Source organism: Pseudonaja textilis, chromosome 9 (genome assembly GCF_049901715.1).
Source record: "Pseudonaja textilis isolate UNSWEBS1 chromosome 9, rPseTex1.2, whole genome shotgun sequence".
Lineage (NCBI taxonomy): Eukaryota > Metazoa > Chordata > Lepidosauria > Squamata > Elapidae > Pseudonaja > Pseudonaja textilis.
In genome coordinates this window covers 1,129,356-1,151,150 of record NC_141998.1, presented here as the reverse complement: position 1 = coordinate 1,151,150, position 21,795 = coordinate 1,129,356, and the positions used below count along the sequence as shown (strand labels likewise).

Below are 21,795 nucleotides of genomic sequence, written 5' to 3'. Positions count from 1 at the left end.
AGAGGCAGATGGGTCGGAAGTTCTCCCCAGAGGCATCTGCAAAAGGGCGGGGTTTGCCTTTCCTTCTTTTGTCCTCTGCTCTTCTGACTGAAATTGGGGTGCATTCCCAAGGTGTGTGGGGGGGTGTCTCAGAGGCGGTGAATTCAGCCAGTTCTGACTGGTTCTGGAGAACCAAGAGCGGACATTTTGAGTTGTTGGGTGAACTGGCCAATCAGCTGGGTCTCCTTTGGTTGCCCTGCACAGGAGAACGGAGCTGGAAAGCAGGTTAGTGGGGTGGGGATTTTGCAGTATCCTTCTCCTGCCACGCCCACCAAGCTACCAGTTCTCTAGAACCAGTCAGAACCGGCTGAATACCCCCTCTGAATAGAACGTCAAATGCTCCCTTAAGACTGGAAACAGGAATGCCACTGATTCTGGGCCCTTGTTAGGGGCCCAGAAGATAACAATGGCTCAAAATGCATTTTTTTCCCCAGTTGATCTGACCCCTCTAGTTCTAAGGATAACTTTGTCGTACTCTAGAAACAGGCAGTAGAGCATAAGCCGGCTTCGTGTGGGTTTCTCTCCACTATTCTTGAAATCATTAGTGACCCTCAAGATCAGCACAGAACACAGAACTTAAAATAATAGGTTGGAGGTTCTTCTAGTCCAATATCCTGCCCATGGCAGGAGACCCTACACCAGGGGTCTCCAAACTTGACCACTTGAAGACTTGTGAACTTCCACTCCCAGAATTCTCCAGCCAGCATAGCAGAAATAGAAGGAGAGACACAGTGTTGGTTGGCCTTGCTCTGTTGACATTCACCCATCTTTGCCTTGAACCAGGAATGGTATGAAGTAGCTTAAAACAGGGGTCTCCAACCTTGGCAGCTTTAAGACTTGTGGACTTCAACTCCCAGAGTTCTGGGAGTTGAAGTCCACAAGTCTTAAGGTGGCCATGTTTGGGGACCCCTGCCCTACGCCATTCTACACAAATGGCTGTCCAATTGCTTCTTAAAACCCTCCAGTTCTGGAGCATCTAGAACCCCAGAAGAGAAGTTGTCCCCCTGATTAATTGTTCTCAATAATAAGGGAGTTCCAGATTGAAGATAAAAAGCTCCATCAACACGATGGAGTTTGGATTAACGGGTGGGATGATACTGGAAAAAGAAAAAAAATACTTCTGTGCAATAGCTTTACAAAGCAATAAATGAAATAGATTTGCCATGTTGCTCCATACCAAGTTACTTGGTAAATCTAACCTTATCAATATCAAGCATTCTTTAAAGCTAGATTTGACATCCTTCCCTGCTGCACTTCTTCAAGGCAGATCCAGGAGAATCCCTGTAGCTGAGTGTATTTGTCCAAGTGGTGATGAGGAGTTTGAAACCCTCTCACACACATTACTACATTGTAAATTTCACAGAGACATCAATCTACCTTGTACCCCTAGTAGATAAATTCCCTGGGAGGCCAGATAAATTTTACAGGAACATTCTCCTTCAGGATCTAAACCATTGATGACACGTGAAAGCAAATTATAATTGATCAGAGGCATATTTAAAATCTGATTTGGTTTGATGTATTTAACTATTTGCTGCAGAGGAAAATATAGTTTTTGTTTTTATTTTGTCTCTATTAACATTTTAGATTGATCACCTGAGAAACAAATATATTAACATAATAATGGAGAATGAAAGTTATAGTCTGTGATTTATTTTGCTAGCTAGTGATTGTATTTGATTGCTTCACTCTGTATTTGTTTGTTTTGGTCATTTAAATTTTGCTGGTCATTGACCAAATAAATATGATTGGTTAATTGATTGATTTGACATCTAAAGTGGCTAGATTTCTCCATAGAGAAATAGGATATAAGATAATACCTGTGGCAAGACCAGAAACATCTCAAACAGAGGATAGGTTGAAGGTCACTGCAGCAGCTATTCTGAAGAGCAAATGGTTCACCTTAATGGGGAGAATTGTGATAGATCCCTCCAAAGTCTGTTGGAGACTTATGCAGCCATTGTGGCCAAAATTGGCCTCAAGATACAGTTAGAAGTCTTACTCACCGTATGTTTGAAAATGGGATACTTCCAGCGAAACTGGAATATGGGGGCAAATTCACCAGCTCTCAATTTTTGCCACATTAAAAAAAATATATACTCTATATTCATTTTAGGCTTGAAAGTGATTGTACGCTGGATGTCACTATATTTTGTATCACATCGAGAGATGAAAAAACAAGGGCAAATTCATATATTTACAAAGACAATGAAGAACAAAGCCCATTGAAACTGGGGGATGATATTAGCATCTTCACTATACAGTGTGTTTGGTAAACATACAAGCACAAAAATAAAACATTTTTGTATTCTACATTATATTACAAGGACGACAGTCAATAAATAGATCAATAAATAATGGCTGCAGGGACAAAGGTTGGGTGGATTTCCGCAAGTCCAAGGGCAGGAGAATTCTCCTGATGGGCCCAGTTTGGTGCTCTCAAAAACCAGCTTCTCCCTCTGGGAAGACAACCTCTCCTTAAAAGTAGAAAGCCATGGTGGGGCATAGTACAGTAAGCTCACAAAGGGCTGGAGACACAAACGTCAATTACACTTTCCAAAGAATCTGACCAATTTGCAGCTTAGTATAAATAAAGCACAGTCCAGGGCTATCGTTTCTCAACTCCAACACCTTCTTATCACCATGATTTGTTGGAGAGGAGTGGTGGAAACTTGACATGTGACCTCCATCGTACGGGTGGAGAACTGTCTCGTGAATTGATGGCTCCGAAAGAGCCTTGAAATTTCAGCACACACACAAAAATATCCTCCCTCCCCACCATACAATTTTAACAGCAATCGAAAGAACAATCAGCCAGATTCCGAGTTGCATTAGGATATCGATGCAAGGAAGGAGTAGGGATTGTATCATGTGTACACCCCCATCCGAATGGCCTGCCCAAAGCAATTTGATGCAATCGCTTTGAGGGATGTCTTGCAGTGGTGGGATTCAGCCGGTTTGCACCGGTTCACAAGAACTGGTTGTTAACTTTCTGAGCGGTTTGGTGAACTGGTTGTTGGAAGAAATCATTAGGGCAGAGAACCGGTTGTTAAATTATTTGAATCCCACCACTGATGGCTTGGTTATGCTATCTGAAGGGCTGAGCTGACTAGCACAGAACAATCCCAAGAGGGATGAGGGAATAGCAAAGAACTTTCCAGAAAGAGAATTTGGAAAGCGGAAGCTTTCTGAGCGACATCAACCACTAGGCCAGTCTTCTTTCTGAGTAGATAGGGAAACATGGGGAACGTTATGGTTTAGTTTCACATAACATTTGGCTTTTGGCCTGGTGTGTTGCATGAATCCAGCCAATTGTGGTTTATTCAGTGAATCATGGTTAACAGATAACAGATAAGAAATGGCAGCTTTGGGACTTTTGCTATGTTTTCTGACAACTGTGGGCTCAATTGTAGAGGCCAGAAATCAGAACTGAAGAGGATTGCTTAAGTGGTAAAATGACTGGGATGAACAACTGAAGAGGAAGTTCTGTGGTGTTGTGGGAGCTCCGTCTGAAGCTAAGGAGATGCCTCCCTCAACTTGCTGCTCTCTAGAGGGTCAACTGTCTCCTCATATCCCCATCCTCCCCTTTGCTCCAAGCCATCATCCCTCAACCGTGGCCTGTCTCAAAGGTCCCTTCCTCTGGTTCAATGAGTTGACTGCATCTCACACAATTGTTCAGGTGGAACCATGAAATCCCATGGAAGCTGAAAGGCCATGCAAGAGCCCCATTTCCTGCTACTATCTGCAGCCGCATTCTGAGACGGACATGCCCTCGTAGTTTTGCTTGAAGGTGACGATTCCTTTGTCCAAGAAGAGCAATGAGATGGGGTCTAGCTTGATTGGGACGCAACAGGCAGGAGAGGCTTTCTGGGGATCACTCAAATGGACAGACGTCTGGACCCTGGCGTGGGTGGTGGACTGGCTGCCATCCAGAGGGAAGCTGCAGGCTCCCTTGCACTGGTAGGCATCGTAGCCGGCGGGCGCAATGATCCAAGAATCCCAGCCAATCTCCTTGAAATCCACGTAGAGGGATGTCTTTTTGCAGCTGCTTCCCTTGGCGTTCCTCCTGATCCGGGAGGTGGAGTCATAGATGATGTTGGACCTGATCTGCAGCAGATCGTTGGGGCTACTGGAGAAGCCTTGCAACTCTACATCCGGCCACTCTAGCATCTGTTCGTGCTCCATCATCTCCTTCAGCTCATGTTTCTCCTCTTTCTTGGCCTGGCTGTGGTCGTCTGAAAACACAATTAACAATGGCTTGTGCCTGGTCTCCAGAGTGATGTCTACGCCTCGGTGTCCTCCTGGGTTGGGGTTCTCTGCCCCTCGGTACTCCACCTCCACCTCTAGCTGGTGGGTGGTCAAGTCGGAGTGGTGCCACTTCCTGATGGCTTCCGTCACCTCGAAGGTCTTCCATTCGTTGTCGGTGCTGTAAATCAACCTGGATGCCAGCACTCTCCGCTTCCTCTCGTCTCCCTCTTTTCCCCCTCCGTGCTCCCCCTCCAGCACTTCGAAAACGGTGACCTTCCTGTCAAGCTTTCCGTAGAGCGGTCTCTCCTCCGGCAGAGTGTGGAGCCTCAGCTCAGCCTTGGTTATCTTCTCATGGTGAGGGATGGAGACGTTGAAAAGGAGAGGGTACCTCCGTATTCCATTCAGGCGTATTGGCCGGGAACTCTGCTCTGAAAGCGGTTGTTAAAAAAAATATCACGTTATATTTCACACTGATACAGGATGTACGGGCACCCAGTAAAGTACGGTCACCGTGGCGCAAGAGAGTGGTTCAACCTGACTAAGTCTAGTTTTCAGTTGATATTGAGAGACAGCGCTGGCTGTCAATATCTGACAGCCAGGTGAGTTCCAACCCACCCCCCAGCATGAAAGTTGCCCAAGGGACTTTGGATCCATCCCTCTCTCTCAGGCCAACCCACCTCACAAGGTTGTTGTGCAGAAAAGAGGAGGAGGAAGGAAGGCATGTTCACTGCCTTGAGGTATATATATATGGAAAAACTTGATGTTGCCGTTTGGGGAAATAAATTGATTTTCTGTGACTAAACTTCTCAGTGGCCACAGGAGAAAGTTAACCTGGAGGGAAAAAAAATGTGGAAGAGATATCACTTTTGAAAGAAAAAACTCAACTGTTGACAAGGGAGTGGGCCAGTAAGAAAGAGGTAGAAAAATCTATTAATCGAGGGAAGGCTTTGTGACAAAAATGGCAGGCCGGAATATTGCAAAGATATTCTAGCATGGTGAACTTGGTGACTGCACCATGATGAGGTCGATTTGAGAAGAATGGTTCGATAACTTCGTGGCCTTTACCAGAAGAGGTTCTAATTTCTTGCAGGTAGCTGCAACAGTGTGCGTTGTCATAAAAAAATGTTAACACCTATTCATAGTTACCAGAGACCATGAAGGAGGCTGATTGTAAGGAGAAGCAAAAACCTAGCTGAAAATGTAGTCTGTAACCGATGGAAATCTACGCTATAACCTAGTTGGAAGATGTGCCAAGTTCTTGGCTTTTTAAAAAGCATAATTAGATGCCTTTATTCTATGATCGATGGAAATGAGCATCAATCTGTAGCTAGGAAGAAGCATTTTGTAGTGAGGCATCTTAACACTGACATGCTCAAGCACTCTGATTTCAGTAAAACTTGGATTGAGCTGCTAAAAGTATTTGCAAAAATCAATTTCTGCAAGCCAGAAATATATACCTATATGTATAATACAAGATAGCTGTGTGCTGTCTAACTGGTGTTTATAAGAACTGTTTGGTACTATTACAAAGTTGCAAAGAAAAGAAAGGTTTTAGTTTCTTCAAATTAACACCTTTGAAATCCATAAATTGGCACAGTACTGATTTTTAAATCAGTTTGGTTTCTGTTTTATAGCTTCTGCTTGTTTTGAATCCTTCTCTTTAGGATAGGTAGACCTTAAAACAGCCATTTTTTCCCCTGCAAAATCCTTCTGCAACTGTGTCAAACACGAAACTGAAAAATTACGGAGCTTGCAGTGTGTATTTTGAAAATCCTTGCTTGTGAATTAACTTGACACCCTTGAAAAAAAGAAGCTTGCCAGTGGAATTCTACCTCTGCATGGATAATGCCTGAGAAAGTGCAATGACAGCGTCTTTAAGGATTTCATCAGATGTTCAAAACTTACACAAAACACACACAATCTGGTTAAATGTAGCACAGCCAATCTGAGGAATACTGTACTGCAATTAGCCTGCAGTGTGAAAGTCAACTAGCTGGCAGATTAGATGTGCCCCATTAAGCAGTAAGTAAGACAACTCAACACTTGGCCAGCTGGGTCTCTTGGCTAATATCTTCTCTTTCAAACTTCCTCTCTGCTCCGTTAAAATAATACTCTTCTCTTCCTCTAGTCACAACCGTAATCTAACAACTAAAAGCCGGTGAGATAATTGGCTGCTCATCCCGCTTGGTTTCTCCTCCTGAAGTTCAGAGGGAAATTTCAAGAACTTACCTTCGTTTTTGAAGCTCCTGACAATATTGGCCGAGGGCAGCAAGGACTTGTCCCTGGCGAACCTATTGTAAAGCTCTAGCATGTACTCTGGGGGGTCCACCTTGGCGGCCTCTTGCAGGGGCATCCCCGAGAGGTTAAGTGCCTTCAGGAGCTCGTTTTGCAAATTCTGGAGCAGGGCGTCCTGTTCGTCGAAGAAGGACACCTCTTCCTCTGTCAGGGGGACATCTAGGCCCGTTATGGGGCTCCCATCTGCGAGGTGGGCCAGGAGAGCAACGGTGGCCCAAATCCGGAAGGCTACAGATGCCATGACTTCCATCCAAAGTAGCCAGGCTGCTCTACCCAGTTGGCTCGGGTGCGGTCGAAGTGGCTCTTGTATCCCCCCGCAAGGGTTATATACGGCTTGTGTCACCGAGGGTGGACAAGTTTGGAACTTGCGGTCGGCCTCTCTCCCATTCTTCTTCCCCACCCCCACCCCCCACCCCCCCTCCGTCCAGGTCTCAGTAATTGGACGTGGCCTGCTCTGTCTCCTATGGTAGCTTTCCCTCTCTTATCTCCCCTAGTGTAAGCTGTCCACCAGATTTCTGCCGCTATCTCATAGCCCCCTTTTCTCTTAATGAGCATTTTGTAAACATTCCACATTTAGATGCTCCCAAAAGAGAGGAACATTTTTCCTCTTTGCAGAAGACCTGATTGTCTCCCACTGTCCCTCAACCCTACAATTTTGGCCTAGCTGACTAAATCATCATTATTATTATTATTATTATTATTATTATTATTATTATTGAACTCTGACTCTTCGTTGCATTTTCAGCTAAATGTGTTAGAGGTGGTACCTCGGTGTCTTGTTCCTACACGTTTCTGATTTACGTGTGACCTCCTTAAAGAGGGGGGGAGGTTGGAGGCAGGGAAAGGAAATGATTGAAGATAAAGATTTAAAACATGTGGTGATTTGGAGACCATAAAGTGAGGGCTTCTTACTTTAGAGAGCAGTTAAAATTTTGTCTATCATGATGAAACAGTTGCATGATGGTCTAAGTTGCTCGTGTCGAAATATATACGAATCTATCCATCTTCCATCCAGGTGTTAGTTCATTTTTTCCCTCTTTTTATTTATTTATTTTTTAAAAATAATTTGTATTAAACTTTTTCACATTTAAAAAACAACACATATAACAACAACACATATAAAAACAACACATATGCACTCTTCACAGTGGTGTGACAGCAACTATTCCAATTAAATCAATATATACATATTTACATTATTTTTTATTCCTACAGTTTAACCAGCGTACCATTTTCCCCAGGCCATATAGTATTCCATGTCTTCTCTATCTTGCAATTCTTTTTCTCTTTTTAAAATATGCCTAGTAATATCCAAGGCTGGTATTTTTAAACATATTATTAAAATATCTCAAATAGTATGCATATATCTCAAAAGGGAACACTTAATCATGGCACTAAATTGGTATATATTCAAGCAGACCATGATTAAGACCCTTAAAAAAATATTTATATGGGTTTAATTTTCCCCACATGATGGCCCTACCAACAGTACACTGCCTTCCTTCAGGCTGGGGATGACTGCAGTTTGTGGTTAAAAAAAGTCAGCAAGACTGTCGCAATGGGGAATTCATCTGGTTTTTATTGGGCATTGGGTGTGATACAGACATTAACAAAGGGCAGAGTTTCATTTATTGATATAGAGCAGTAATAAAACTTAAATTGGAATAAAGTAAACCAAAAAAGAATGACAGAAAAAAACACAGAAAAAGCTAAAGATCTAATGAGAAAAGGAAACTGAAAAAATAAAACACAGAAGCTGGAAGGGACTTTGGTGATCCTTATACCATCACTGTCGCAATAGGCTTGATGCAGTGACTCTGGGCAGCATACCATATAATAAAAGTAGAAAAAAAATAATACAAAGTGATTAAAGTTAGAAAATGTAAATATAAAGCTAATAGGAACCTCCATATTGATGAAGTACTTGGCTTATGCGGGGGAAATAGATAGCAATAGTAGTTAAACTTATATACTGTTTCATAGGGCTTTACAGCCCTCTCTAAGTAGTTTACAGAGTCAGCATTTTGCCTCTAACAATCTGGGTGTCAAGGAAGGGAAGGAAGGGAAGGAAGGAAGGAAGGAAGGAAGGAAGGAAGGAAGGAAGGAAGGAAGGAAGGAAGGAAGGAAGGAAGGAAGGAAGGAAGGAAGGTTGGTTTACAAAATCAGTCTCTTGCCCCCAACAATCTGGGTCCTCATTTTACCCACCTTGGAAGAATGGAAGGCTGAGTCAACTTTGAGCCGATCAGGATCGAGCTCCTGGCAGTGGGCAGAGTCAGCCTGCAATACTGCATTCCAACCACTGGGCCATCATGGCTTATAATGATGGATTCTCCAGTCTAACTAAATATTTGCTTGCTCCATGGGAACACATTTCTCCCAATGGATTCTTCAGAACCCTCAAATGTAACAAAAATTATCATTTTTTTAAAAAAATAGCCATTTTCAGACGAGAATACAAGCATCTCAGGAAGTGCTGTCATGTAAGAAGACAAGGGAAAGATTGGCCAATTTTTTTGATATTTAGTAGTTTCATGTGCTGTGAAGCAAGAAACACACCAAACTTGCAACCCAATGTCGGGCAGAGCTGTGTGTGCAAATAGTTAAGAGGAAAGTCTTTGTTGAGTTGTCAAGACGGCCATTTCAGGTTATTCAACTGGGCTTCGGTTGTAAAACAAAATGTGAAGAAGGCAAAATAGAAGGAGAGGCACAGTGTTGATTGGCCTTGCTCTGTTGACATTCACCCATCCTTGCCTTGAACCAGGAATTGTATGAAGTAGCTTAAAACAGGGGTCTCCAACCTTGGCAGCTTTAAGACTTGTGGACTTCAGTTCCCAGAGTTCTGGAAGTTGGAAGTCCACAAGCCTTAAAGTTGCCAAGGTTGGAGACCCTTGGCTTAAAATACAGTCAACAAAATTGAGAAAATCCATCATATTGATATTTCAGCTGCTTGAGAAATGAGGTAACTGTTGAGGAGATAAAAACTGGCATGGACAGCGTGATGGACATACAATGGAATAAATATGTCAAAGAGGGGCTTCCCATGTGCTGAATCTCAGCACCGTTCCTCCTCTCTCCTTTCTTTTCCATAAATGGTTCACATCCTCCCTCTTCCCTCTGAAGCAAAGAAGTCATAATGAAAAGGGATGTTACTCAAAAGGAAGCAATGCGGAGTAGATCTGGTCTTGTCAATATTTCTAGTTCTTAGTCCTACGGAGCTGCAATCTTTAGCTTGGTGAAGATAACAAAAAGTCTATTTTTGGAGTGAGAAAACATGCATTTGGAGAATTGTGGTGGCCAGGAAACGAAGATGGGAGCTACCCAAAGCTTTCTCCTTCCTCCTCTGAATGTTGGCGGATAATCTGGGGACACGAAATTTCTGCACGAAATTTAAAATTAGACAGCACCAGGGATCTCAACCCCCACGGGAATAAATTAGCTGACTGAGTGCAGCAGAAATATGTCATTGAATGGTGCTGAATTTTTCTTTGGAGTTTATTGAAAGATTCTCAAGGTCAATGAAACAAAGAGATTGTCGCTTCTGAAAGGGAAGGAAATTCTTGCAGGACATTTCTGGAATTCTCCCACTTGTCAATCCCTTATTTCGTTGCAAGTTTGGTATTCGTTTGGGTGTCCGATAAGGAGAAAAGATCATGACATTGACAAAAGCAAGATGGCTGGCCAAAATCCTTGCAGAAATGTCCAACTTATATTCCCCGCCTTCTGCTGTGATGTTATTTCAAGACTTACATTCTTGTCCTTAATGAACATTCCAGGGAAAAGCTCCACGAACCCTTAAGTGTCAGAATTTCCCAGAAGCATTTGCTTCTCTCAACTTTGCTTTGATTCACCTAGAACAGAGCTCTTCAACCTCAACAGCTTTAAGGCTTTGTGGACTTCCACTCCCAGAACTCCCTCCTCCAGTCATGTTAGCTCAGGAATTCTGGGAGTGGAAGTGCACAAGTCTTAAACTTGCCAAGTTTGAAGACCCTGGATCTATTCTATCTATCTATCATGATCTATCTATCTATCTATCTATCTATCTATCTATCTATCTATCTATCTATCTATCTATCTATCTATCTATCTATCTATCTATCTATCTATCTATCTATCATCTATCTATCTATCATCTATCTATCTATTCTTTCTCTCTCCCCCCCCATCTACCTATTCTATCTATCGCTTTCTTTCTATCTATCTATTCTACCTCTCTTATCTATCTATTGCAGGGGTCTTCAAACTATCATACTATCTATCCATCCTCCCCCCCCCCTATTCCCCTTCTCTCCCTCTCTTTTAGCTACAGGGATTCGGGGTGGACCTCCACTCCCAGAATTCCTCCTCCTCCAGTCGTGTTAGCTCAGGAATTCTGGGAGTGGAAGTCCACACGTCTTAAACTTGCCAAGGTTGGAGACCCCTGACCTGGATGGTTGAGAATCTCCATGGACCTTCACCCATCTTAAAGTTGCCATGGCTGAGAAGCGCCACTGACTAGACCTTCTGAGCAATGAACACTGTGAAATCCTACCCTCGGACAAATTAAGCAGATGCTCTCCTGCGTCTCTGCTGGCTGAAGTGAACGAGCGTGCGAGAACCTCGCGCGTCAGTCCTTTTCCCAAGCCAGCTTTGGCAGACCCAATTGCTCAAGAAGGTGCCGAAAGCCGCTTATCTCAGGAGTGCATGGAACAACCGCTCTCCCGTCCCATCGGCAGGCTGTGGGTGCAAGAAGGCCGGCCTTATCTGCAGCGGAGTGCTCTGGATTAGCTCTCCAAGTAATGCCACCCCCCCTGCCCCCCACCCCTGGGGACATCAAGCCGAAGAACCGGTTTCTGTCAAACACCTCCAAACATTCCCTGGGCAAACGTGACAGTCACCAATGTTTCCATTTTGAAAAACTGTACCTGTTCCCTCTTGGGAAGTCAAGTAGGTCAGTGGAAAATATTTAGCTGCTTTGTTTCATAGTAAACGTTCCTCCTTGATGGGCAGAGGGGGCAAAGCTGTCATGCAGGGTGCACTTCAAGGCGCACAGAGCACGGGTCGCCCACCGTTTGGACCTCAGGGACCACCAAACTCACCATTTTAAATCCCGCAAACCAGAGACCCTGAAACCCCCCCCAAAAAAGTCTGCAGGGAAATTCCCCACCTCATTTTCCTACCGATCGATCATTCTTCATTTGGGATCGCAGGATATCGTCTCCAGCTGTGTTCTCAGGGGGGGAGAGAGGAGAGAGAGAGAGAGACACTTTTGGCTCCATGCAAGGAAAGCAGCAGAAGCTGCAGAAGTCTTTCTTTCTCTCCCCCAAACTCCGCCAGAAATGAGTCTTTGCTGGCACAGCCTCTTGGAGCAGGAGGACTTGCAGGGCCCCAAAGACTTATTTCTGGCAGAGTTTGGGGGAGACAAAGAAAGACTTTTGCTGCTTTCCTTGCGTGCAGCCAAAAGCAGAAGAAGAAAGAAACAGAAAGAAGCAGCCCGGTGGCCAGGCCAGGCGTGTGGGGCGAGTAGGGCAAGTTCTCCACCCTCCACCCTTTCCCCCCTCCCGTTGCTACCTTGTGTTGTTCGCAATGCAAGCCTTGTATTCCCACGGCCACATGGGTGGCACAGCCTTGTGTTCCTGCGCAGCCTGGATTAATTACTTCGGGGAGGGGGCATTTCTCTCCAGACCACCAAAATTTTCTCACAGACCACTGATGGTCCCTGGACCACTGATTGTTGACCGCTGGCATAGAGGAATGGGGACTACAAAACCCCCTGTCCTATTGTTCAATATCGTGTGCCCCAATTGAACTTGTAGAAGAGGATATTCGTAGTTCAAGCTTGTACTCTGGGGGTCTTTTGTGCTCTCTGAGCTTGGTGGCTTTAGCACTGATGATGTTGTTACCTAGTTTGGTAAGGAAATGTCTGCAAAAAAAAAAAATAATACCAAGCTCAGAGAACACTGAGGAAGCTACAACTGAACCTAAGTGAAATAAGGAGGAATTTCCTGACTGTGAGAACAGTTGCTCAATTTCAGTGGGATAATTGTCTGCCCCCAAGGCAAGAAGAATAATCTCTAATTTAAGAATAATCTCTAATTTGTAGCATAACTCTAACTGGGTTGCTTGTTCTCTACAGCAGGGGGTCTCCAACCTTGGCAAAGCTGGCTGAGGACCTCTGGGAGTTGAAGTCCATTAGTCTTCAAGTTGCCAAGGTTGGAGACCCCTGCTCTAGAAGTTTCACTCTGATCCTTTCTATTGGTTTCTAATGAGTCTTTATTAAAATCATTGCAGTTATTACAATAATAGCACCATGGCTAAGTGAACCAGACTTTGCTTGTCAGAAGGTCTCAAAAGGGCGTCATAAGATTCTGGGAACTATGCAACCGTCGTAAATATGAGCCAGTAGCCAAGCACCCAAATTTTAATCAGGTGACCATGGCATGGGATGCTGCAATTGTCGTAAGTGCGAAAAACAGTCATAAGTCACTTTTTCGGTGTTGTTATAATTTCAAATGCCCACTGTTGTTGATGGAGGATTATCTGTATTTTTATTTTCTCTCTAAATCTGAGCTCACCTTGCACAGAAAAGAGCTGTGGAACGCTGAAGCGACAACTTATTTCTTCTCAGCCACAAAAGAATTCAGCTCCTGGGCCACTATTAGAATCCTTTGCCATCTAGTGGTGAATTCAGTTTGCACTGGCCTTTTCGTTCCTGACTAAACAAGAGGAAGAGGTTTTGCATATTTATTTATTTATTGCATTTTTGTGCCGCCTCTCCCACTGAGGCAGTGACTCTGGGCAGCATACCATGTAATAGAAGTAGAAAAGACAGCACAAAGTGATTATAATTAGGACACTTAAATGTAAATCTATAAACCTCCATATTGATGAGGCCACCTATGCTCTCTTCATCCATCCCTTGTCACAAACTACGGGGCTATTGTGAATACCGGTTGAGTTGCACTCTGGTTCCCTTGGACCACAACCTGTGCAGGTTCCTTTAACCTTTTGGGTTTTCCCATCTCAGAAGATGAGATCCAGTTGGTGTACTGTCCAAAAGACATTCTAGTCAATCCTCCTCTCTGTATCTGTAGCATTGGCTTCACGAGGACAGAGCTCAGTTGGTGCTTTGGGTGGGTAGCTTTTCAGTTTTAGTTGGGTTACTTAAGGGATACACCTGCTCAGGTGACACGCCCATGTATGGAATGGAACAGAGCCTTTGCAGGTGAAGCTTAACCCCCTCCCTGGTGTGGTGTGCTATGGTCTCCACCCAAATATGTCCTCTGATCAGATTTAATTTCACCAAGAGGCTTTGAACTGTGGGATCTCCTATCTGACCAAATAGCCATCTCTCGTTTGCCCTAATCGTCATTTTGTAGCAGATACTTACTGCACACTTCCAAGGTGATGTCGGGTGTTTTTGGCCATAATGCCTACACAATATGCTTCCCTGAGATTTTTCAGGGATAGTTGGCCTTCACCAATCCACCTAGAATCAACCAAAGCTCCGCTAGTCCCCCTTCCTAGCCTTTGCAGAAATAGGATTTGAATGGCAGCTGAGCAGTTGATGGGCAACTGTGCCTTTACCATCACAATTTATATTCTATCGTGGGCACAGCTGGAGGGAAGGCCATCTAACGAAGCTTTGGATTTTGCTCACATCCAAAGATCTGCATAGGAATGGAATTAGAAAGCCGAACCTTTTGGGTTTCATGTTTTTTATGATAGTCCTGAAATGTAGGGCAGTGTTATAATCACCAAGCCATCAATGGATGTTGGACTGAGGACTTGGTCGCTTAGGACTCTCCTGCATCTCAGCAGCAGTGTTTTACAAACACTTTGAACTTGGCCAAGAAGGAAGTTGAAAAACTTTCGTCTTCATCTCTCCAGTCAAACTACAGTACATTGGATCTGACCTGAGCTATTGGCCAAGATTAAAACTGGTCCTTGTTGGTTCCTATCATGAGAGACACTCCCTAAATCCAAAGTGTGTGCTGAGTTTCATTATTAGGCTAAAGGGAGAGGTGGGGAGATAAATGATAATTATCATTTATCTGATAATTACCCCACATAATAATCAGGTACAAAATATCTTCAATCAAAGTCCATATCCAGGCAAATGTAAATATGGATCAACGGGATTCTAGGCTAATAATTTTCTTTTTCTCTCAATAGTAATAACAACAGAAGGACAGGATTGGAAGGGAACCTTGGAGGTCTTCTAGTCCAACCCCTTGCTCAAGCAAGAGACCCGTCCCCAGACAAGTGGCTGTCCAGTCTCTTCTTAAAAGCCTCCAGTGATGGGAGCAGCCACCAGTTTTGAAGACAAGTCCTTGGTTAATTCTTCTCACTAGTCAGGAAGTTTCTCCTTAGTTCTAAGTTGCTTCTCTCCTTGGTGAGTTTCCACCCATGGCTTCTTGTCCTGCCTTCTGGTGCTTTGGAGAATAGCTTGACTCCTTCTTCTTTGGGGCAGCCCTTGAGATATCAGAATACTGCTGCCATGCTATCCTTAGTCCTTCTTTTCATTAATTAGACGCACCCAATCCCAGCAACCATTCTTCATATGTTTTAGCCTTAATCAATCATACATTTTCCTTATTTGTGGCTTAGTGTGGTGCGATGTAAACCTATCTGTTATGGTTTGTCGCTTGTAAACCATTATTTGTGCCTTAGCACATTGTGAGAACTTCGTTACAAGGTTTAGTCAGTAGTTTGTGATCAAGGCTTCATGTACATTAGATACCGATTAATATGTTGTTTTCTTTTATATCCAAAGGAAGGATTTTTTAAAAATATATATATATATAAGTAACCAAGGACGCTCGAAAATTTCTCTTTATTAGAAGTTTATAGGTTGGGTTGTAAGGCCGAATTTAAGGAAAGCACAAAAGACTTAAGATGCTTGAACAACTAAGTATATCTTCAGAGGTGGAAAAAACCTTGTCTGTCAGATTGAAACTGTTGCAGGGCATCTTCAGGGACTCCAAGGCTACGAGATGTTGATATTTTTACAAATGGAAATATTAAAAATATTTAAGATGCCAGCCTTCAGGCAACTACTGGAATGTACTGCATCTAGATGGGAAACAAGAAAGAGAAATCAATAAGGAAGAAAATCAAGGGAGAGATGGAGAGAGAGAGAGAGAGAGAGAGAGAGAGAGAGAGAGAGATGGATGTTGCCTCTCTTTCTATGCATTTATATTTGATACAGGTATATGAACTGTAGTTCAGCAACTATGGCAAGTGGAAACAACTCTGCTCTTTAGAAAATACCCCTTTGTCTTTTTGCAGGACCATCCAGTGTGTCCACTACTGTCTAGAGTTATATAAAACTTGCTAGGTTCATTGATATAATTTTGCTGAGCTGAATGATCTTTCTCCAAACTAAAACAAAATGCTTCCTTAAGAATAAGGCAGAGATGAGTAGAGGACAATTTTACATGAATATAAACAGCATTGAATTCAAAAGGTCTTGCTCCCAGAACAGTGAGCACACCATTAAAGTCTTACAGTGGCTTCAAAATACTAAGTGTTGTGCTCTGGTGATTCTTAAAATTGATCCTGGCAGTCACGGGCGGTTTTATTTTCAAAGTAGGATACCAGGTGCCTTGAGCTTAATCTGCCTTTTTACCGTACCTTCAAGTTCATGGAATTGTTCAGTTAAAAAGGAAGCCATACTCACTTTCAATCCTTTCAACTGTGTAAACAGGGATGTGCCTGCAGAGCTGCTCGATGGGTTTTCCAAAAATAAGCCACTCCTTGATTTCTCCAAAGAAAGAATTGGCGGGTTCGTATTTCACCCACAGGTTTCTTCCTGACAGCATTCGACGCATCATCTGAAACAAGAGGTGGATTGAAAAACAAGGTTCAAAGGGCAGCTGACAAATTAGGCTGTTGTAGTAAATATTCGGAACTGGGTTTCCAACTGTGACTCTTCCCCCATATCTGGGGATGGCATAATTTTTCAATATTGTGACCTCAAGACAACTGGGAAGTACTATACTGGAGAAGGTTGGCTTCTGCCATATAATGTGTTAAGCCTTCTTTTTCTGCCGCCCGCACCTCCAAGTTTTTTTTATTTTTATTTTTTACACATCCCTTCACGTGAGCAACATGATTCCAGATCACAATATTTATACAAAGCATAGTTACACTTCCAACTTCCTTAATTAATATCACTTCAAATTATACCATTATCATAGTCCCCATCACTGGAACAAAACTGTAGGGATTACACTGGTCAGATAATCAGATCAGAGAAAATTGGGCTGAGTTGGGCTGCCGACTAACTCCCTTTCTCTGTCTCGGTTGTCCATTCTCTCTTCCTTCCCTTTCCCGGCTTACCACAATCTCTCCCAGTAAGGAACCCAACGTTTACCTGTAACTCATAAGCCAACCGCCCAATTTCTTCAATTTCCAGAAAGTAGTTTTTTTCCATCTTCATCACAAAGCAAGCAAATCGGGAAAAAATCCGCATAGCAATGTATCCCTGTTTATGCCAGAGGGAAAGGAATAACAGATAAACTCCATTAATAATAGTTGGAAATTAAAATTTAAAATGGGCAAAATTAACACGGAGGGATGTTCCACTGAAATTCTGCCTATTGGTTTTATAGCTTGGGTCCCTCCACACGGGCTGAGCCTGCATGTCCCAGAATCCTCACCCTCCAGGCCCATTGCTTGCTCCAAACAGGAATTTTGGGACTTGCAGTGCCAATTCCTTCTCAAGGGCCTGAGCTTGAGGCAGAATGATGAGTGAAAATGAATGGATGTCTTTTGTTAAAAGTGGAACTACATGTTATGGCCTGCCAGCGGCCAGCAGAGCTAGTGGCAAACTCAGACAGTGAGGAGGTCAGGGAGGAACATGGGTCAGTCCTGGAGTCTGGGGAAAGCTCGGACAAGGGCTCTGCATCGGAGGCAGAGAAGGGGCCAGGGCCATCAGACTGTTGTCAGCTGCCTTCGGAGTCGGACATCAGTGGGGAAGAAGAACAGCTGGAGCCTGTTCCCAGTGTGCGAATGTGCAGAGCTGCCAGGAGAAGAGAACAGCTAAGGAACAAGCATCGACTCGGGAGTAAAGCCACAGGTGGACAGTGAATGGCCCCTCCCATAGGGAATAAAGAGGAGCGAAAGGAGAGTGGGGCTTTGCAGGAGACAATTAGATCAATTCGTTAGGGTGAAGATCTGTTCCTGACTCCTTGCCAAGTCATTGCTACAGAGTGGCGTTTGGAAGATATCGGCCTGGCAACTCTCCAAGCCTGATAAAGGTCTGTAATTGGGAAATCTCATGAAAGATTGTTTGTCGGGACCTTTGCTGGAGAGGAATTCCCTTTGACCTAAATAAAAGGGGTTTTATCGGGACGAGGAGTCCTGGCTTCATGATCTCGGGAAAGGTCTAGGTCAGGACACTACATAGAAGAACAACCCCAGCTCAGTATGGCCGTATTCTTGCACTGGCAAGGTGAGTGCGCAAAGGATTCACACTTACATGCTTATAGTCAAAAATTGTCTCAGAAGAGCAAGCTCCCTCGTGGATGCGAATGATGGCTATTTTCTTCTCGTTGTCTATGGTGATTGTTTGCTGGATGTAATCACCCTTCAAGCTAGGGATGTTGTAAACCTGAACAAGAGAGAGTTTGCTTTTCATCTGAAGTGAAATGAAGAGTCTGAGAGACTTCTGGTTCTGGATTTAGATAAAGTGGGATTGACCGACGGCCATTGATCAAAATATCAAACCGTAAACCAAACGACCAAGCATATACTAAATAAAACCAAGGTATTGATGGGTAAAGTACACAGCTATTTAGTTTCTGTGATGGGCAATAAATTTTCTTTACTCTCCAAGTTTCAGGACCTTTTTGGAAACCTTTACAGATTTTCTGCTGCCAAGCAGAATGCACTCTAGAGCGGAAAGAGTGATTAATCACTCATTCATGTATTGGATTTATTTATTCTAGTATTCCTATGCTGCTTTGCATGAAAACAGCCGTGAGAGACATCGAATCCAGAAGGAATGGTAATATTCATTAAAAATATTGGACAATGCATCACTCAAAAAAGAAAATTTATTATTAGTTCATGTTTACCTCCAGTCTTTGGGACTGGATGTCTTCAAGGACTGCAGGCATATGTGAGGAGAAATGTTCAGGCCATTTTGTTTTCTTTTTTTTAAAGACCCCTTCACAAATCAGCACATTAAATCTGCAAGCTAAATGCATGTATTTTGAGCCTGGCATCCTTCTCAAAATTCTACTAGTGATTCGCCATCAATTTTCACATCTTGGTCTAGGTGTACTGCTCTAAAGAAACAGAGCTAAGTTGCATACCCATCCGTGTTTTAAAACATCGGAGTTTGGGACAGTGTTGAATATCTGCGTGATACTACAGGAGAGAGAGAGAAAGTAACCTTGTTCCACCTTTGAATTTTTTGTTCGTAATAAAGCAGAGATGATTACCTGAATGGAAGCGGAGGCTGCATTCCAGAAGAATCCCAGCAAAATTAATATTGGTCCCTGGAGAAGAAATAAATAAAAGGGGCATCAAAGGTCAGAAGGAGAACAGCCCTATCTGAATGGATGGTAGTCCACGTCCACGCAGGACTGCCTGAAGAATTTAACTTCAAGCTAGCCTGATTTGCAATCTTTCGCAGAACCCAGTTACTTTGGGAGACCATAATTTCCCAGCGTTTGCTACCAGCGCATATGGGGCACACACTTCTCCTTCCTTTGGTCCATAGTGCTGATGTCTATGAGCTCTGTGGCTTTCCACACATGAACTGGCTGGAGATTGCAAAGACTGAATGTGGAACCTTCTGCCAATAAGCCGATGAGAGCCATCCTGAGCTCTGAATCAAAATATGCCCCATTGCACAGTCGGTTCCCTCAAAACAGCATATTATGGCCAAATACTTTCCTGCGCAAGTGTTGAGGCAAAGCATAAGAGGTGTCAGATTAGAAGACCTTCAAAGTCCCTTCCAACCTTATTCTACAGTCGATGTTCTAGCTTGTTGACAAGGCCAGTTTGTAGCCATTAGGGTGTTTCAGAAGTCAAGAATATTTGGGGCCATGGCTCATGTTGACACTTCCAAAGGCCATTTGAACATTACCTAAATGTTGCCCATCAAAATGCCTTCTCTTGCTGAGTACAGCTGGTCATGTGCTAATGTGCTAATGCCTTGCAGGAGACATTTTGCCCAAACATGCTTTCACTGGTCTCCCCAAGCTAACCAACCAAGACACGGCGAACATCCCTTCCATTTCCTTAAGAGGAGTCCTCCTTGCCTGGACAATCCACGTTGGTCCCTAAATATTTTCCAGCTTTTCTTAAGAAGAATGCATCAGATATACTCACCAGTCTGTTCATTTTTCTTCCAGGTAAGGGAAAAGATGTAAGTGCAATAATAGTCCAGGAACATTGAACATTTATATCCGGATTGTAGGTGTGTAGGGAGCATAATTGGACAGAAATCTGCCCTAGGTATTTGTCTCTCGTATCTGGGGGACACACACCCTGGTAAATAGCTTTATTTGAATTTTGGGCTGAGCAGATACCCAAGCCCTGATATCTCTGAGCACGTTAGTCATGGGTGCATAAGTTCACATCAGTTTGTCATTTTGCAAACATCAGTTAACTTCTCCCCTATTACATGGGTGTATTTTTAATATCAGAAAAGTGGACGGCCTGTCTTTCTGGTTTAAAAATGGGGTCAACGGTAAGTAAGAAAAGAGAGGAAAGTAAGGACTTTTGGGGTGTCCCTAAAGAGGGGCAAGGATGGGTCAATGCTCTAGAGCAGGGGTCTCCAACCTTGGCCACTTTAAGCCCGGAGGACTTCAACTCCCAGGATTCCCCAGCCAGCCGTGTCTGTTTCTTTTTCTCTTACCAGCTAAAGTGGAGAGATTGCAGAGGAAGGCATTACAAGAGAGCAAGATTTGCTGGCTGGGGAATTCTGGGAGTTGAAGTCCCCCAAGCTTAAAGTTGCCAAGGTTGGAGACCTCTACTCTAGACAAGCTGCCAGAAATCAGGCGAGGCCCCCAAAGAGCCCTCAGGTTCTGCTACTCATTGCTTACAGGCCCACCATTTCATTCCCATGGCCTCTCTCAACCTCATTGACTCTTCTACTCTGCATATGAAATCTACAAGTATCTGTGGCTCCTCTCACACAACATACTTAACTAGGAACAGTATCCCCCCACCAATTATTTACATAAAGCGTGCCCTGGGTATTTGCCTGGGTTGGGCTAAAACGTCTCAAAATCTAACCGGAGTTAATACTAACCCAAGTTAGTATTGCACCATTAGGCTTTTATATGAACACGTGGTTAAAAATTATGGGAAGGTATGTAATGAGCTTGGGGTAGTTCTGCTCATATGATTGATTATGTCCTTCAAGCCATTGTTGGCCATGTAGATAGAGTTTCTCCAGGATCCCCCAAGCTGGTCCTTCAGCTCCTCCAATGGAGCCCCAGCCTCATAGTAGCTCAGTCCATCCCTCTTCCTGTTGTCCTTCCTCTTCTTTTATCTTCCTTCCACTTTTTCCAGCATTCGAGACTTCTCTACAGAGCTGGATCTTCACATAATGTGTCCAACGTAGGATAATGTAAGCCTGGGCATCCGTGTCTTGAGTGAGAACTCTGGATTGATTTGTTCAATGATTCATCGGTTTGTTTTCTTGGATGTCCATGGTCTTCTCGGGAACCTTTGCCAACACCATCCTGGCATCTGACTATCTTTTCCAAGACCTTCATGGTTTTCCAAGCCCTTGTCTGTAAGGTATTTCTTGTCTGCTTGTTGCTTTACCGTTGATAGTTGATCCTAGAAGGCAGAAGCTCTCCAACCCTTCAATGTCAGTTCTAAGGCTTCATTTATCTGAAACTCAGATGTGAAAAAACGGGATTGCTACAGGTCTCTCTCCGACTTTAAAACAAAAATGGTTAAATAGTTAAAAGCGGGATCTGTAACATTTAATAGGCTACAGACTTCTTATGTGCCCTCATCCACTTTTGCACTCATGTTCCTGACTCAAGGAAATACAATCTGGAGTTTCCTTCTAGAATTCTGGGATTTCCTTCCAAACCACCAGCAAAGACAGCGAGTCAAGCATCTACGAATTGGTTATAGGTTACCAATTCTAGTTTTAAAGGGCCATCCAGAATGCCTCTCTGACTTACCTCTTCATACAAAACACATCTTCTTTAGAATTGTTTTTTCCCCTTTAAAAGAAAAAGACTTCAGCTACATTTC

General features: G+C 43.5%; 2 protein-coding genes across 2 annotated transcripts; both read right to left on the bottom strand.

Annotated features, from left to right (window-relative positions):
• Window positions 1-1,561: 1,561 nt before the first annotated feature.
• Window positions 1,562-6,863, bottom strand: BMP10 (bone morphogenetic protein 10). The gene is made up of 2 exons (XM_026715193.2): window positions 6,517-6,863; window positions 1,562-4,715 (listed from the first exon to the last, which is right to left on the bottom strand). Exons 1-2 carry the CDS (start codon window positions 6,830-6,832, stop codon window positions 3,778-3,780), a joined length of 1,254 nt encoding a protein of 417 aa, XP_026570978.2. The 5' UTR covers window positions 6,833-6,863; the 3' UTR covers window positions 1,562-3,777.
• An 8,678-nt stretch (window positions 6,864-15,541) lies between these two features.
• On the bottom strand, window positions 15,542-20,138 carry GKN2 (gastrokine 2). Its single transcript, XM_087938749.1, has 6 exons — window positions 20,106-20,138; window positions 19,011-19,067; window positions 18,044-18,175; window positions 16,937-17,047; window positions 16,241-16,394; window positions 15,542-15,633 (listed from the first exon to the last, which is right to left on the bottom strand). Exons 1-6 carry the CDS (start codon window positions 20,136-20,138, stop codon window positions 15,548-15,550), a joined length of 573 nt encoding a protein of 190 aa, XP_087794875.1. The 3' UTR covers window positions 15,542-15,547.
• Between the last annotated feature and the right edge of the window lie 1,657 nt (window positions 20,139-21,795).